This window comes from Phaethon lepturus, unplaced genomic scaffold, assembly GCF_000687285.1.
Source record: "Phaethon lepturus isolate BGI_N335 unplaced genomic scaffold, ASM68728v1 scaffold6918, whole genome shotgun sequence".
NCBI lineage: Eukaryota > Metazoa > Chordata > Aves > Phaethontiformes > Phaethontidae > Phaethon > Phaethon lepturus.
The window spans coordinates 1,368-15,289 of record NW_010559606.1 but is presented as its reverse complement, the minus strand read 5'-3'; the positions used below and the strand labels follow the sequence as shown (position 1 = coordinate 15,289).

The following is a 13,922-nucleotide window of genomic DNA, read 5'->3' as shown; positions in this document are numbered from 1 at the left end:
AGGTGGTCTAGCAAAGCCTTCAGCCTTGCTGAAAGTGATGGGCAAAACTCAGCATAGTTGGAAGCACTGTGGGAACAATGCCAACTAGCTATGAATCCTGGGTTAGAGCTAATCACTAAGAGATTTACCCTGTCAGCTGCTTGTCAGAGTGAACTCTAGAGCTTTTCATTGCTTAGCTTGTAGCTGCTGGGTCATTGTCTCAAGTGCTGTTGGAAGTGCATGCTGCCAACCTGCTGTTTCCCTGTGGTCTCCTGGTGGGGTTGTTTTGCAGCTGCTCAGGCATCAGCCATTCTCTTCTACCCCATGGGTGTTCAGCATAACGTTGCAGCAGCAGGAGACGCAGAGTCTGGGCAGGGTCCCCAGGGCTGGGTGGCAGAACAGCTTTGGTGTTACTGGACGCCTCTTGTGAGTACAAGCAACTGTGAACACTGATGTTCTCTGCCAGCCTGTTCCCTGAAGTGGATCTTCTGTGCAGCTCAGCAGACCTTGCTCCAAGCGGAGCCATCTCCTTTCCTGTTGGCAGACTGAGAGGCTTGGTTGAGGAGGGCAGCAACAAGTCCATGGGTTATCTAAAGGCTTTTCCATTTGCAAAGCTGATAGTGACTTCTTCAGGTTTGTCATGTTTCCTAGTGCTTGGTAATAGCTGCTTTTACATGATTGTGGACTCTTTCATAATCAGTTCTGATTAGCTGTCAGAATATCTTAGTAATGTCTTCAGAGATGAAGGATCCTGCATACTTACATGGGAATTTCTCAAAAAGTGGTGGTAGTCTCTTGAGGGATTCTTCTGTTGATGCTTCAGTCGGTTCCCTGTCTGTAGCAAGACATTACAAGTTCTTTGAAATTTTGTGTGTTTTTTTCTTGTCCTCATTTTTGCTGCCATGGAGGAGGCTCATCAGGTGCCCTGTAACAAGAAGTATCTGCGTTACAAATTGCTCTGTTTCTGCATCACATGCCACTGCATGTGTACCTCTCCCTTTCTGTTCCCACCTAGCCAGTGAGCTGTTGTGCTCCTGTCGCTCAGCAAGGCACCAAAACAATTGCAAGGTTAGTTGAGTCTTCCTAAGTACAGAGAAAGGCCTACCGACGGTGATGCAGTTCAAAACTAGTGCTGGCATCCCCCTCAGTTCTTGAGGAACTGCAGGATTTTTATTGCATCACCTTCAAGGGAGGAAGGTCCTGGCTCCTTTCTAGCTAGTCTCCTGCTCAGGACAGATGTCCTGCAGAGCAGTAGGCACTTTGTTTTCTGCACAGAACAAATCTTGTGCTGCTTTGTGCCTGTGATTTAGGGGGGAACACGTGCAAGGACTTCCTGGGTGATTGTGTACTGGGGTACAAGTACACTAATAATTGATATCAGACCTAAGATGTTCTGTGGCTTGAAGGAGCCCTTTTTTTTCTGGCAAGGCTTTAACTTGAAGAAAAAAGTTTCATTTTCTTATGCTGGTCATGTATTGTGGAAACACAGTGTTCCCTCCTTGGAGAGGACTTCCTCTGCAGTGAGCTTTTTATGACTATGATAGTGATACATGTCAGGAAGGTCAAATATTACTTTAATGTAGTCAGGATTACAGTGTTCTGTTGTCCAGTTTGCTACATGTTGCACTTTGGTGCAAGTATGTTCTTGTATTTGTTGAAAAAAGCAGAAATTCTAGAACGTGCAGGGAAACACTAATACTCTTGCTATAAAACCCTTCTCCTACACCTCTGATACACTTCTGGCACATGAACGATCATAGAAGAACTTAGAGGTTTACTTGCCATATTCCTCAGATGCCCAAGCTTTGGTCTCTGATGCTGTGGCATTTGTATAGTCCTGCTGGAAGCAGTGACCAATGCCAGGGTACAGGAATCAGTTTGTGCATATTCAGTCTACAGTGAAGGAAACGTCACCTTACTAAGCAGACGTTGTGGAGGGTTTTTGCTAGCCAGCTTCAGGCATTTGGTGTACAACTGCTGTTACTGGTAATGGAATGAGAAATATTTTCTTAAGCTTGCTTTTTGCAAAGTAAAACTTGTGGCCATATGCATTTATCTCAGCTTGAAACAATTTCTTTAGTTGTCTGTCTGTGCTAATTTAATATATTTAATTTTTAGGACACCTCTGCATCTCGCTTGTGCAAACGGCCATGGGGATGTCGTTACATATCTAGTAGAAAACAAGTGTAAGCTAAATCTTCTTGACAATGATAACAAATCGCCACTGATGAAGGTATGTGGAATATGTTAAGTTCTTGCAAGTGGGGCTTACTGATTATGCACTAAATGATATGTATTTTGCAGGATTCTTTACACAGACCTGTGTAGAAATGTGCATATTTTAATTAGAGTGGAATAGGCATATGTTAGCTAATCTTTGAAGGTGCTCTTATTTTGCAGCGTTGGGAAGCTGGGGGAATTGTAACAGAGTGAAATGTAAATGCTGGAAGTTTTTCCTTTTTTGTGTGTTATTCCCAGGCAGTACAGTGCCAGCAAAAAAAATGTGTGGCTATTCTTCTAGAGCATGGTGCTGACCCAAATCTGGCAGATGCTGACGGCAACACTGCCCTTCACCTTGCTGTCATATCTCCCAATACATCTGTAGCAGAGCTGTTACTTGAGCATAATGCCAATATTGATGCCCAGAATAAGGTAAATTTTTTTATCTGTTAAGGAAGTTCTTTCAAAAACTTGCATTAATATTTCTCTTGAAGGGCTTTTTACTTTGATTTTTAACTTGACTCATTTATCTGTTCTTTCAGGAGGGATATAGCCCACTCATTCTTGCTGTCTCTGAACACCATGAAGAGATGGTAGAATTTCTCCTTAAAAAAGGAGCCGACGTGCATGCTCGAGATCAGTGTGAAAGGTGAAGGGTTTGTCAAATTCTGCATGGGTGTCTCTAGTATTCTTTAGGTTGGACTGATGAGAGGCACGGGAATGAGCGCTGGGAAAAAAAAAAGCCGGGAGCCACACAGAAGGAGTTATTTCTGTGTGACTTGTGAAAGCAGGTCTGCACTTGGATGCTTTTTGCATTGAGGATTGCAAGAAGGCATTGTCTGTGGTGCCTTTCTGGCAGAAAACGTGCCATTAGCTCAGTAGCATTGCCTAAATTCGGGGAAAAAACCTCCTCCTGCATAGCAGTGTAGTTTGCATTTTAGAGTTGTCTATGTGGAAGCTTTGTCTGAAGGTTGAACATTTAATTGTTTTGACTCCCTGTCCCATTTTATTGTTGCTCTTAATGCTTAATGAAAACTGCTTTTTCTTTCATTAATTTCAAAATAATGAGGAAAATTCTGGAGAGCAAATAGGAATAAAAATAATTACAGTGTGTGTGTGTAAAAATTATCTATTTCATATCATATTTTGGATGTTTCAGAACCCCACTTATGACTGCTGCTTCTGGTGGGGATCTTAATTTCATAAAAGTTCTTCTTCAGTATGGTGCTGATGTTTCCCATAAAGATACTAATGGACGGACAGCTGAGGATTATGCTGTTATTCATGGACATTCTAGGTAAAATTCTAAGTTTATCATTACAGTAAGTTGTCAGTTATCAGTATGGCTTTTGAACATTTTTGGTAATAGCACCAAAGTTTGATGGTGTGTTGAGACCTCTCTTGAAGCTGTGCTCAGTTAGGTCTTCTGATATGTATCATTCCTATGTCTAGTGTTAACTTGGAAGTTGGGGAAAATTTCCACCCAAAATTCTCTGTTAGATTTCAAGTTTTGTTGCTAAGCTCACATCTGCCCCATATAAACTCTGAAAAGTGTCTGTAGCATACAGTTAGCCAGAGGTGGAACTCTGGAGGTCAAACTGTAACCCTCTCCCCAGACCAGCACTGTTGTCCTTACTAACTTCCACTACGATGACTAGGAGCTACCAGCCTTTTCCTTCATAGCAGATCTAACCGCTTAAAATCTTATGCAGTTTTACTCCTCTTATGCATAGCTTTGTACCTTTGGGTGTTCCTTCTCTAAGGTGGTTATGTGTGCTTAAAAGCTAGGCTGAAAGAAATGTACTAAGCAGGAGTTAATTGCTTTGTGGGTATGAATACACATCTATAGAATGAACATGACTATAGTGAATATTGAAGTATGTAATAGCCATGCAGTAAGTGCTGTGTGTATTACCCTTAGTGAATACATAAAAGTATATGAATTCATATGGCTATGATGGATAATAAGTGGCTGTTAACTATTCTATTAAATGATATATGAAAGTATGTGGGTATTTTTACCAAATACATTTCCTCTCTTTCTATATATAGTCTTAGTAAACAACTGGCGGAATACGCAGACTGCGAAAACACTGGAGAAGCTTCTGCAGGTGATGCACAAGGCATCACGGTACTTAGCACTCCTCACCGAGCAGGAGCTGCTGGCTTTATGTTGGGTGCACCTGCTGTGGACAGAGGAGGTAGGATCCTTAACCATGGAGGAGCTCATGAGGAAAATCACTGTGGCCTTTTCTTTAGGTGGTTTGTATTGTTAAAGCTTTTTGTGTTCACCATTGACTTCAGCAGAGGCATCAGGTGGAGTAATGAAATAAGTTGAATGTGCTTATTTGTTGCTAGTTGGAGGTGCTTCCTGTCAGGCTGTGAAGGCAGTTGTGATTTGTGCGCTACATGTTCACTTACAGGGTTGTTGCCTTCTGCCTGTAAGATTGCACATCTAGAGGGTTTTTCCTAGAGAGAGAAGGAGGACAGAGAAGGAACTAGATCAGAGCGTATTTGTTTTTCAGGTGTATACTTCTACCTATAGTTGGCCATTCAGACTGAAAATCCAATTGCAAAAGCAGTAGCTTCATCCTGAATAGTTGTTTATCTTTCTGTAGCTGGGAAGCAACATACGAGTTAGCAGGAAGATAAATGTCTTGTTGATTTCCATTGAGTTTGTATGTCTTTGTTTTTAATATTAATAGTTTCACCTGCACTAAGCTCCTTTTAGTGAATCATCTCATGTCTCAGCATCAGTTACAGTTGTTTCTGTGTAGGTGCTGTAGAGACATACTTAGTTACTTTTCCAAGACAATTTTTCCTTTGTCAGCAATAACAATGCAGTGTCTGTGTATACTGTATCTTCTTGGATATAGTTTGATTTACAATAAAATAACACTTTTCTTCCACTTTCAGTAATTTCATGACATAAACTTTAAAAAAATCCATATTACCTTGTGATCCATTAAATTACCTTGTGATCAAAAAATTAGCTACTTCAGTGAGTTTGTAAAATCCAGTTGATGCTTATCAGCATCATATAGCCCTAAAGGAATCTTAGAAAATTAGTATTTTAATATAAATAAAATTGTTTGTCTTGTACTTTACATCTTAGGCCCTATAGTGGGAAGTTTTATTCTTTCTGGTTGTCTAAGGGTGTTATATCAGAATGATGTGGCAAATGGGCAGCGGTCAGTGTTCAAACACAGTTCATTACTCCTTTTTTAAATATCTAAAGAAATATGAGCAAAACATGGGATTATTTTCCTCATTGACTTTTCACAGATGCATGAATTTTAATTTAGAGCCAAACTTTGTTCCTTTGACTTGGGAACAGTTGCTTTGATCTAGTTGGAGATTTGTAAAGTTCTTGATAGATTGAAGGAAAGACCTGTGTTATTTTAAAATATGTGACTTAAAGAATAATACTGTTGTGTGATTCCAAAATTGACAAACTCTCAGGGAAACATGGGTTCTCAAACCAAGTAATTTGCCCTATTCCTTGAAAATTATAGTACTACTAACAAAAGTCCCCAGTATTATGGGAAATCTTTACTTCTCTTCGTTTGAAGAGGCATAATAAATATGGAGGAGAAAGACTATGCTCTGTTCTCAGTCTGTTTCTAGTAGGGCTTGTTTTTCTTCTGAGTAGTATGAATCCTTTTCTCCTTGTGCTCAGTCTCTTAAAAGATGACTCCAGCATGTTGAGTGAGAGGGATTAGTAGCATATAGTGAACATTTATTGTCATTAATTCTGCAGTCTCTGTACCCACAAAGCACAGGTCCTGTATCATGACTGTCCCTTTGATAATGCTGCAGTAATAGGCTTTGAAGCCTATGTTAAACGAGAAGCTGGGATGATCCAGAGGGACCAGAGAAGCACACACTTTGGAATTCTTTTCTTTTGCTCTTCGGTACTGTGTTTCTGGGATCTTCAATACTTTCCTTATTCCTCTTGCTGCTTTTGCAGTTGTGGAACATTCTTCAAAATATTCTCCTCTAATGAGCAAGTCAGCATATTTAAGAAGTTGGTTCATGCTTATTTGAGTGTTTACTTTTTGTCAGAACATGAACCTTTTTATTAATCACAGACAGGTTTGCAAAAACCTCCAAATGAATGGCTTCCAGCCCTAGCATATTGAATGGCAGACTTTTTAGATTTGAAGCTGGAATTTCTTTGGCAAATAATAATAATTATGCAATTTTTCTAAAGGCAAGGATTCAGATTTCTAGTATGTCTGCACTGGCAGGTTTTTTTTAGCTACTGCACTGCATATTAGCGTATTGTTCCTTCAGTGTTTCCCTGAGTCCCTACAAAAACTGTTGGTTTTTCATCGTAGATCTCTTGGAAAAGAAATGAGTGCTTCAGTGTGATTTACATCTTCTGAGGTCAGAAAGAGTTGTCCTGTATCACTTTTTAAGAAAACTGAGAAATGGAGAAGGGATGAGAAACCATCTTGAGGTAGTTTCTTAACATTTTGAGTGTATGTTTTTGATAGGAGTCCTTTTGCCACATACATTCTGTGTATTTGTGGTAAAATCAATGTAAGCAGGACACCCTTCTGCTCAGAGACAAATGTTATGGCCTTGTCATGAAGAAAATTGGTGTTGGGTAGCTGCAGTAACAGAACACCACCATTCGTTGACTTAAAATATAAATTTTACTGAGTAGGGTGGATAGAACAGGTGGATAGCGATTTATATTCTGAAGCTTCTGTTCCACAACAGACAGACAAGCATATGCACACAAACACACTTGCGTGATACTCACACCAGTCAATGTACCTGTTTTGGTCCAGTTGTGGCCTACGGTGCTGAGGGAACAGGGTATTCATTCTGACTGCTTGTCATGTCTGCATTCTGGCTGGTGGCATAGCTTCTGTATGTGAACAGTTCAGCATGGTCAAGTCAGTATAAACAGGATTGTCATCTTCAGATTGAGGTAGGAGAGGCCTATGTTTGCATCAGGTGCCAACTGACACAACTTTTCAGGTGAGCTGGCTTAGGGCAATAAGTATATGGATTGTCTTTTTAGTGAGGAGAACAAACATGCTGAAACTGTAATGTAAGGTGAGTGAGTGTAAATAACATAATGGCTAGAAGTCGCGTGGTGGTGGAGCCAAGATTTCCTTCAAAATTTCTGGATAGTGTATCTCCAAAGTTTAGTTGTTAGTACCTAAGGATTTTTGGGATGCTTAGAGTGGGGGTTTTTAAGTGTGCTCTATGTGTAAAGCCCTCTACAAATATGAAGGAATTGCATTTGCAGTATGTGCTATATGAGGACTAGTCAAGTTGTCAATATAAAGTTGTCAGTAGAGTAAATTTCTCATAATCCGTTGCAGGATTTCAAAATATTGGTATATGGGTATTTTACACGCAGCAAGTAAATTAAGTTATACTGTTTGACATTGTCCCTTGAGAGCAAAGTTCTGTAGACGATGATTGTTTTTGTTTCTAGCATTTACAACTGTAGAGTAGACTGATAGTCACAGTACATTTTCCCATTGCTGTAGCTTTGTTGCTGTGCTGCTCATATTTTCCAAACTTCTGGGAAGTCAAATTTATTCTGATGTCGTTGTTTCATCTGTCCTTTCCATGCCTTTTCCTAAATGGATATAGGAATGCAACAATCTCCTAACCAGACATCAAGAACAGGAAAATCAAGGAAAGGTATTCTGTACAGTAGCATTTCAAATATGAAACATGTTTGTGTGATATACAAATAAATCTATGATGTTGTTTTAGCCTCGAGGACCCTATTTTGATGGGTTTGGTTTTATAAATTAGATTTGAGAGCAGGCTTTGGGTGCTTTTTATTTGTTTGCATGTTTTGCATGAGTCATTATTGAATTGAGTGTTTGCTTTGTGTCATTAGTGATGGTAAATATATATATTATTGTTTTAAAATATGTTCTTCTGTTGCTCCAAAATGGAAATGGACTTCAATTAAAGTGGAAACAAGCAATCCCCAGAGACTGTTTTTAGATTCCATTTCTATGTTAGGGCATCAAGGTCTGTCTGAACTCTAGCTCATGAACTTCCTCTGTTGCTTTCTAAAGGACAATGTGACCTGGTTTGGATCATTGCTTAAAGTTACTGTACATTGAAAGCAAAAGTTCAGATAACTTACTCATCTGGTTTGAGTAATTAGAACCATACTAATTGAGAATATAACTGAAGTCACCTATCAAGAGTTTATAACAGAGTGCTTAACCCTACCCTCACAGTTCTAAGACACAAGTTTTCATTCAGCTTTGAAGGTTAGCAGGTAGATTAGACTGTGGGTACTGAGTGAATTAACAGAAAACTTTTGGTACTTAAAACTAATTAATATTTTTAAATATTATGTGTTTGCAATGGGAAACATTGAAAATCAGAGATTGTGTTGGTCTGTTTTGACTGTTTTAGCTTGTCCTCACACTGGAAGTTTCATCCTCTAGGTTTTGTCTGCATGGCATGTCTACACTGAACATGTATACTGTATTTCATTGTCTGAAAGCCCTGTTCAGGTCAGGAGATGTACTCATCAAAGTTCCCACATAAACCCTGTCTTTAGGACAGACAAAATTTCCATGCTTATTTGTGGTTTACTGGTAGTAGAAGAGATGTCTTCAGGCATGGTATGCCTTTGTTTTCTTTTCCTTTTAATGATTTTGCTAAGACCTTGGTTAGGTTGTCATCATGTGACTTTATGGAAGGTCATCTATCTCCTGTTTATAAGCAACTTCATTTTGTTGTGATAGCTAACAAGAATTATTTATCGAGAATTTGAGGAATGCTGAAATAGCTACTATGTGGAGGTTACATTTGTTTGTGTTTTCCCTTCTGTCTTAGGAACTGAAGAACCCTTTCATTTCATCTTACTTGTTGATAGTTGAGAAGTTTTAGCACTCTTCAGGCTGGATGCCTAGAGTTCAGATTTCATCAGTATGTCAGTGATATGCTAGAGTGCGCTCTCATCAAGTTTGCAAATGCCCCCAAGGTGGGGGGATCAGTAGATATGGCTCAGGGCAGCGCTGCCATTCAGAGGGACCTTGACGAGCTGTGGACGTGGACTGTCCATCCTGTCTTATGAAATTCAGCAAGGGCAAAGACCAGCTATTTCAGCATAATGTTATACATAATATTACCTGAAATAGTAAAATCTCTGCGTGTGATGTGTACTCCTGTGTGTAATGGTACTTCAGAGGTTCATTTATTTACTGTCTTACTAAACTATGACCATTTTGTTAACTGTTTACTAGCATAGCCTAGTCATGCTATGCTTCTTTGGGGGGGGATGTTTCTTAAACTTGTAGGTATAAGAGTCCGAAGGAGATATAACTTTGGTCTCTTTTGGTTTTGTTTTTTTTTAAATTCAGTATGATTTGAAAAAGCAGCTGTTTTGGAAACATATTCATTCATACTGTCTTGTGTTGAATTGACTACCCCAGAGTTTCATTCTGTTACGACCTGTAAAGTTGTCCATGTTAAATGTTTATATGTGCTGGTTAATTTTTAGCATGCCAAATCTAATTTCAACATGTCAATTAATATTTGAACAGCAATAGATGACCTTTCCCAAGGAGACTCAATAAGGTAAGACTTTAAAAATACCTAACACTTACCTGAGGAATGATTTGAGAGACACAGTACTCATCTTGCTTTGCTTTTTAAGAAGCTCTGAGAAAGAGGGGAGTGATGACAGTTGGCATACTTCTGAGGAAGAAGAACTCGATTTTACCCCCAAGGTATGAAGCCTTTCCAGAAAAAATGTGCTGTAAAAATAAGTGATTTGAAGGCAACCTTTCCCTGAGATTGAAAGAAACTGCAGTTCCAGCCAATATTGTTTTCTCCTTAGAAGCAGTCTGGCTTGCCAGCCTTTCTTCTGCTGTGAGTTTTTCCTAAAAGACCTGTAGCTGTGGCAAAGCATGCAGTAGACGTGTGGTTTGGGGTAAAAGAGCAATAGGTGACGAGATAAACCACCACATTGTTTCATTTGTTCTTTTTCATTTGAGTCAGATTTGCAGACCCTAAAAGTTTGTCAGTTACTATTATAACCTATTCTGTTCTTCTCCAAACATTGTTATTGTTTCCTGTAAATTTGGTGATAGAATCCTAACTGATAAATACAACGGGCATTTATTTATCAAGACCTACTGAAATCCTTCATCACCTAGTTCTCCTTTCCTCCTCGTCAGGTTCCTCAAGAGCACACGATGGATAAATTACTCAAATGGGTCATCTTTTTTCTTTTAGGAGATGGCATTCCATGCTTGCATGTAATCTCACACTGCATGTTTTCCCTCTTTTTTGAATGCCAGTAGTATTCTTTTTGTCAGCTATAAGCTCTCATGCCTACTGTTTTTACTAATGTTCTGAAGAGTTATCAACTTCTTTAGGGATGTCTGAAGCATGTATTCTGTTGCACTGGGAATCTACAGTGATGAGGAACCTGAGTGTGGTAGTTAAACCCACTCTGTAATGCTGCAGATGCAAGCATGTTTATTTTTAACATGATTTCATTTTCTTGCATTGATTTAAATAGAAATGATGTATTTTTCTGGCATGATTTTGAAAGTCAGGGATATTTTGGTAAATGTACTTGCAGGGATTAATTCGTGCATTAAGTCTAGGGATCTTAACAGTTGCTTGCGTTGTACGCACTTGCAAGTAAGCATCCTGAAACTGCAGTCTTACATATACCTGAATCTTACTTAATTATTACAAATATTAAAAACAGATTTTTCGAACTGATATGCATGTAAACCTAGTTTTGGAAACAGTTTGCAGAAGGGTGCTTGCACAGTGTTTTGGGGTGAAATACTCACTGAATTGCATATGTGAGGAGTGTTTGTGTAGTTGGAACTATAGGATGGAGCCAGCACCTGAGCACTATCAAAAGGACAGCCTGATTATGTTTACTGTTCAAGATTTGATGTGAACAAAGGATTTGTTGTTGTTACTGTTAAAAAAAAAAAAGTTTTTGCTTAAATAAATCTTTATTTACAGAAGCTGCAGAAGCCAAACTTGACACAGTTAATGAATGCTTCCCAGCAGTTCAGGAAAAACAGTAAGTTATTTGGAAAAGATTACATGATATACTGATATATAAAAGCAGACTTGCTAAGCAGTTTGGTGTTTTTTGTGGGTTTTTTTTGTTTGGTTTTTTTGGGGTTTTTTGGGGGTTTTTTTTGTTTTTTTTTTTTCCAAAATACTACTTTTCTCATTTTGAAAATACAGCACGTACTTACTTTTTTCTGAAATGACTAATATTGTTAAAATGAAGATATTAATCTTTTCCTAAGCCTTTGTCCCTGGTCAAGTCCTTCCTCCATCCTGCACCCTTCCCTACCTGGCTCCTTTTGCAGACAGTTCCAGGTGACTCTCTTCCTGTTCATTAAACCGGTAACATGCCTATTGCTATTTACATCAATCCTTTTGTTCACATGCATTTTTCCTTTTCTTGTGCTTTAAGATGATGGTGATGGTTCTAGAATTGAAAATCCTAAGTCACCAAAGAAAAGCCTCAAAGAAAGAACTCCATCAGATGCAAACCTGAACAAAGGAGAACATGGAGAACTGTTGAATCAAAATGTCTCAGATGCAAGCAACCTGGAGGAAGAAGAATTGGAGGAGGAGGAGGAGGAAGATGAAAGTGACAATGGAGATGATGATGAAGATTATGAGGAGGAGGAAGAGGAGGAGGAGGAGGAAGATCTGGAAGATGAAGAAACTCAGTGTCATGACATACTGGAGGAGGAGCAGGGGGAAAAAACAAAACCTAGAAGGGAAATTAATCAGAACTTGGAGTATTTTGGTAACACTAAGTATGAAGGGGAGGCTCGGTGTGGAACTGGAGATGTCTGTGATGATTATCATAAGCTAAGTAAAGAACTTGATGGAAAGGTGGAGGAATCTGTTGATACTCCTGTGTCTTTTATTGCTGGGTGTTATGAAAGGTTGCAGGAAAATATAACTGCCCTGTCTCCAAAGATAATGAATAATGAAGTATCTTGCAAGTCAGTACCAAAACAATCTGTCTTTCAAAATCTAAATAATTTGCAAGATACACAGGAAAGCTGGAACAAGAAAACCATGATTCAGGAGAAGTTTCACAGAAATGCTGACTCCTGTTTTGCAGACTCTGAAATGACAAACTGGAAAAAAGAGACACCTCCACCTCTTTCAGATAGTTGTCTTAAGGAGAAAAAGTCAAGTTTCGGTGATGGCTTTGAAAGTGGTAATAATTCTCGGTCAGCAGCAAAAAACCCAAGGCTTGAAAGTCAAAGACCAAACTCTGTCATTCTTGAACATGTGCATGATGATGATACTGAAGAAGAGCAATATGAAGAAGCAAATGATAAAGTCTGTGAAGCACTGAAACAAAAAAGTGAAAACTTGTGCTTAAATAGGCATGAAGAAGATTTAAGAGCAGCATTTCACTCAAGCATCAAAGCAAGTATATAGGGATGATTCAATAACAAGGGTATTTTCTAAGGGTAATACAAGTAAGAAACAAATGGTAAACTGGATTTCTGTTAATACTTATTCTTTACATATATCCATCTTTTGATCATCCTTTTTTGGTATTAGAAAATGTCTTACTCTTAGCCAAAGCAGTTTCTTAGGTGTAAGAATAATATCAGGCAGCATTTTCAATATGTTTTTTTTTCCTATTGGTTACAGTGGTTTTGCAGAAAAAAGAATAGGCAGTAGTGTTTTTCTGGAATCAATTTTTTCTCAGTTGTTACGTACGGTTTTATCTGTGAAGATTTACTGCCATTTAGTAAAATTCATGGTGTGATGGCTGAAAGTGAGGAAACAAAAAGAAGTTTGGATAAAATTGAGAGCAGGAAGCTAGTGCTTTTCCTTGGTGCAAAGCAGGGGAAAAGAATGTGTTCCAGATTGATGTAACTTAAATGAAGCTAGAGTTAGACTGATATGAGGAAGTACTCCGTGGAGGCTTTGCAGAATGCGGGACAAGACAATGCCATTAGACATTGCTCTCTATTCATACCGATTCCCATGGTAACACTGAAGGCCTTGTAAAACAAGGCTCAACAAAGTTTCCTTTTTCTGTTACACGAGAAAAGTATTTTTCAAGTTGTCGATGAATGGCAAAGATGCTTGTTTCTGTTCTTTGCAGCTGTTCTGGTCAATCTCTTTTAGGAAGAATCACCTGAACAGGAAGAGGAGGAGCAGGAGAAGGAAGACACTGGTGAACAGCTACGAACTGCAGTTGTTGAGGGTGTGAAAAATTCTGTTTGTAATGATAGCCATCAGGTCAACAATGCTTCAAAAAGTGCTGGTGAGAGGAATGAGTTAGTAAATACTGATCCCAGTTCTTCCTCTATAAATATTAATGCACAGTAAATGAACTAAAATGGTGATTGACTTCTGAGATAGCAAATTTTTCCTTTGCTTGTGAATCCTAATGGGCATTGGCAGAGAAGGAAAGCAGCTTTTGTTCCTTTTCATTCATTCTTGAAGAACTGAAATTGTGGTATTGGATTCCAAATGATGCTATATAAAGTGCCATTCTTGCTTTTGTTGTTGCATTCTCCCTGAAACAGTCTGAACAAAATGCACAGATGAAAAAGAGAAGGAGGACTAGAGTATCTTGGGTGTGACGGTAGTATTCCTCTTTCAGGCCTGTACTGTCAGAGTGAAAAGCTGTGATTTGCTTTTGTCTGAAGCCTGGGAAAGATTTGAGTCAAGTTGAGAGAAAACTGTTCTGTTCC

The 13,922-nt window shown here is 38.8% G+C and overlaps 1 protein-coding gene across 1 annotated transcript; it reads left to right on the top strand.

The window, feature by feature from the left end:
* Positions 1-2,097: 2,097 nt before the first annotated feature.
* On the top strand, positions 2,098-13,489 carry ANKRD36C (ankyrin repeat domain 36C; the record flags this gene model as incomplete). Its single annotated transcript, XM_010293398.1, has 7 exons — positions 2,098-2,212; positions 2,458-2,631; positions 2,742-2,848; positions 3,359-3,496; positions 4,252-4,400; positions 11,657-12,546; positions 13,351-13,489. Coding segments are annotated over 7 exons (1,712 nt in total), but the record flags the coding sequence as incomplete, so codon positions are not given.
* Between the last annotated feature and the right edge of the window lie 433 nt (positions 13,490-13,922).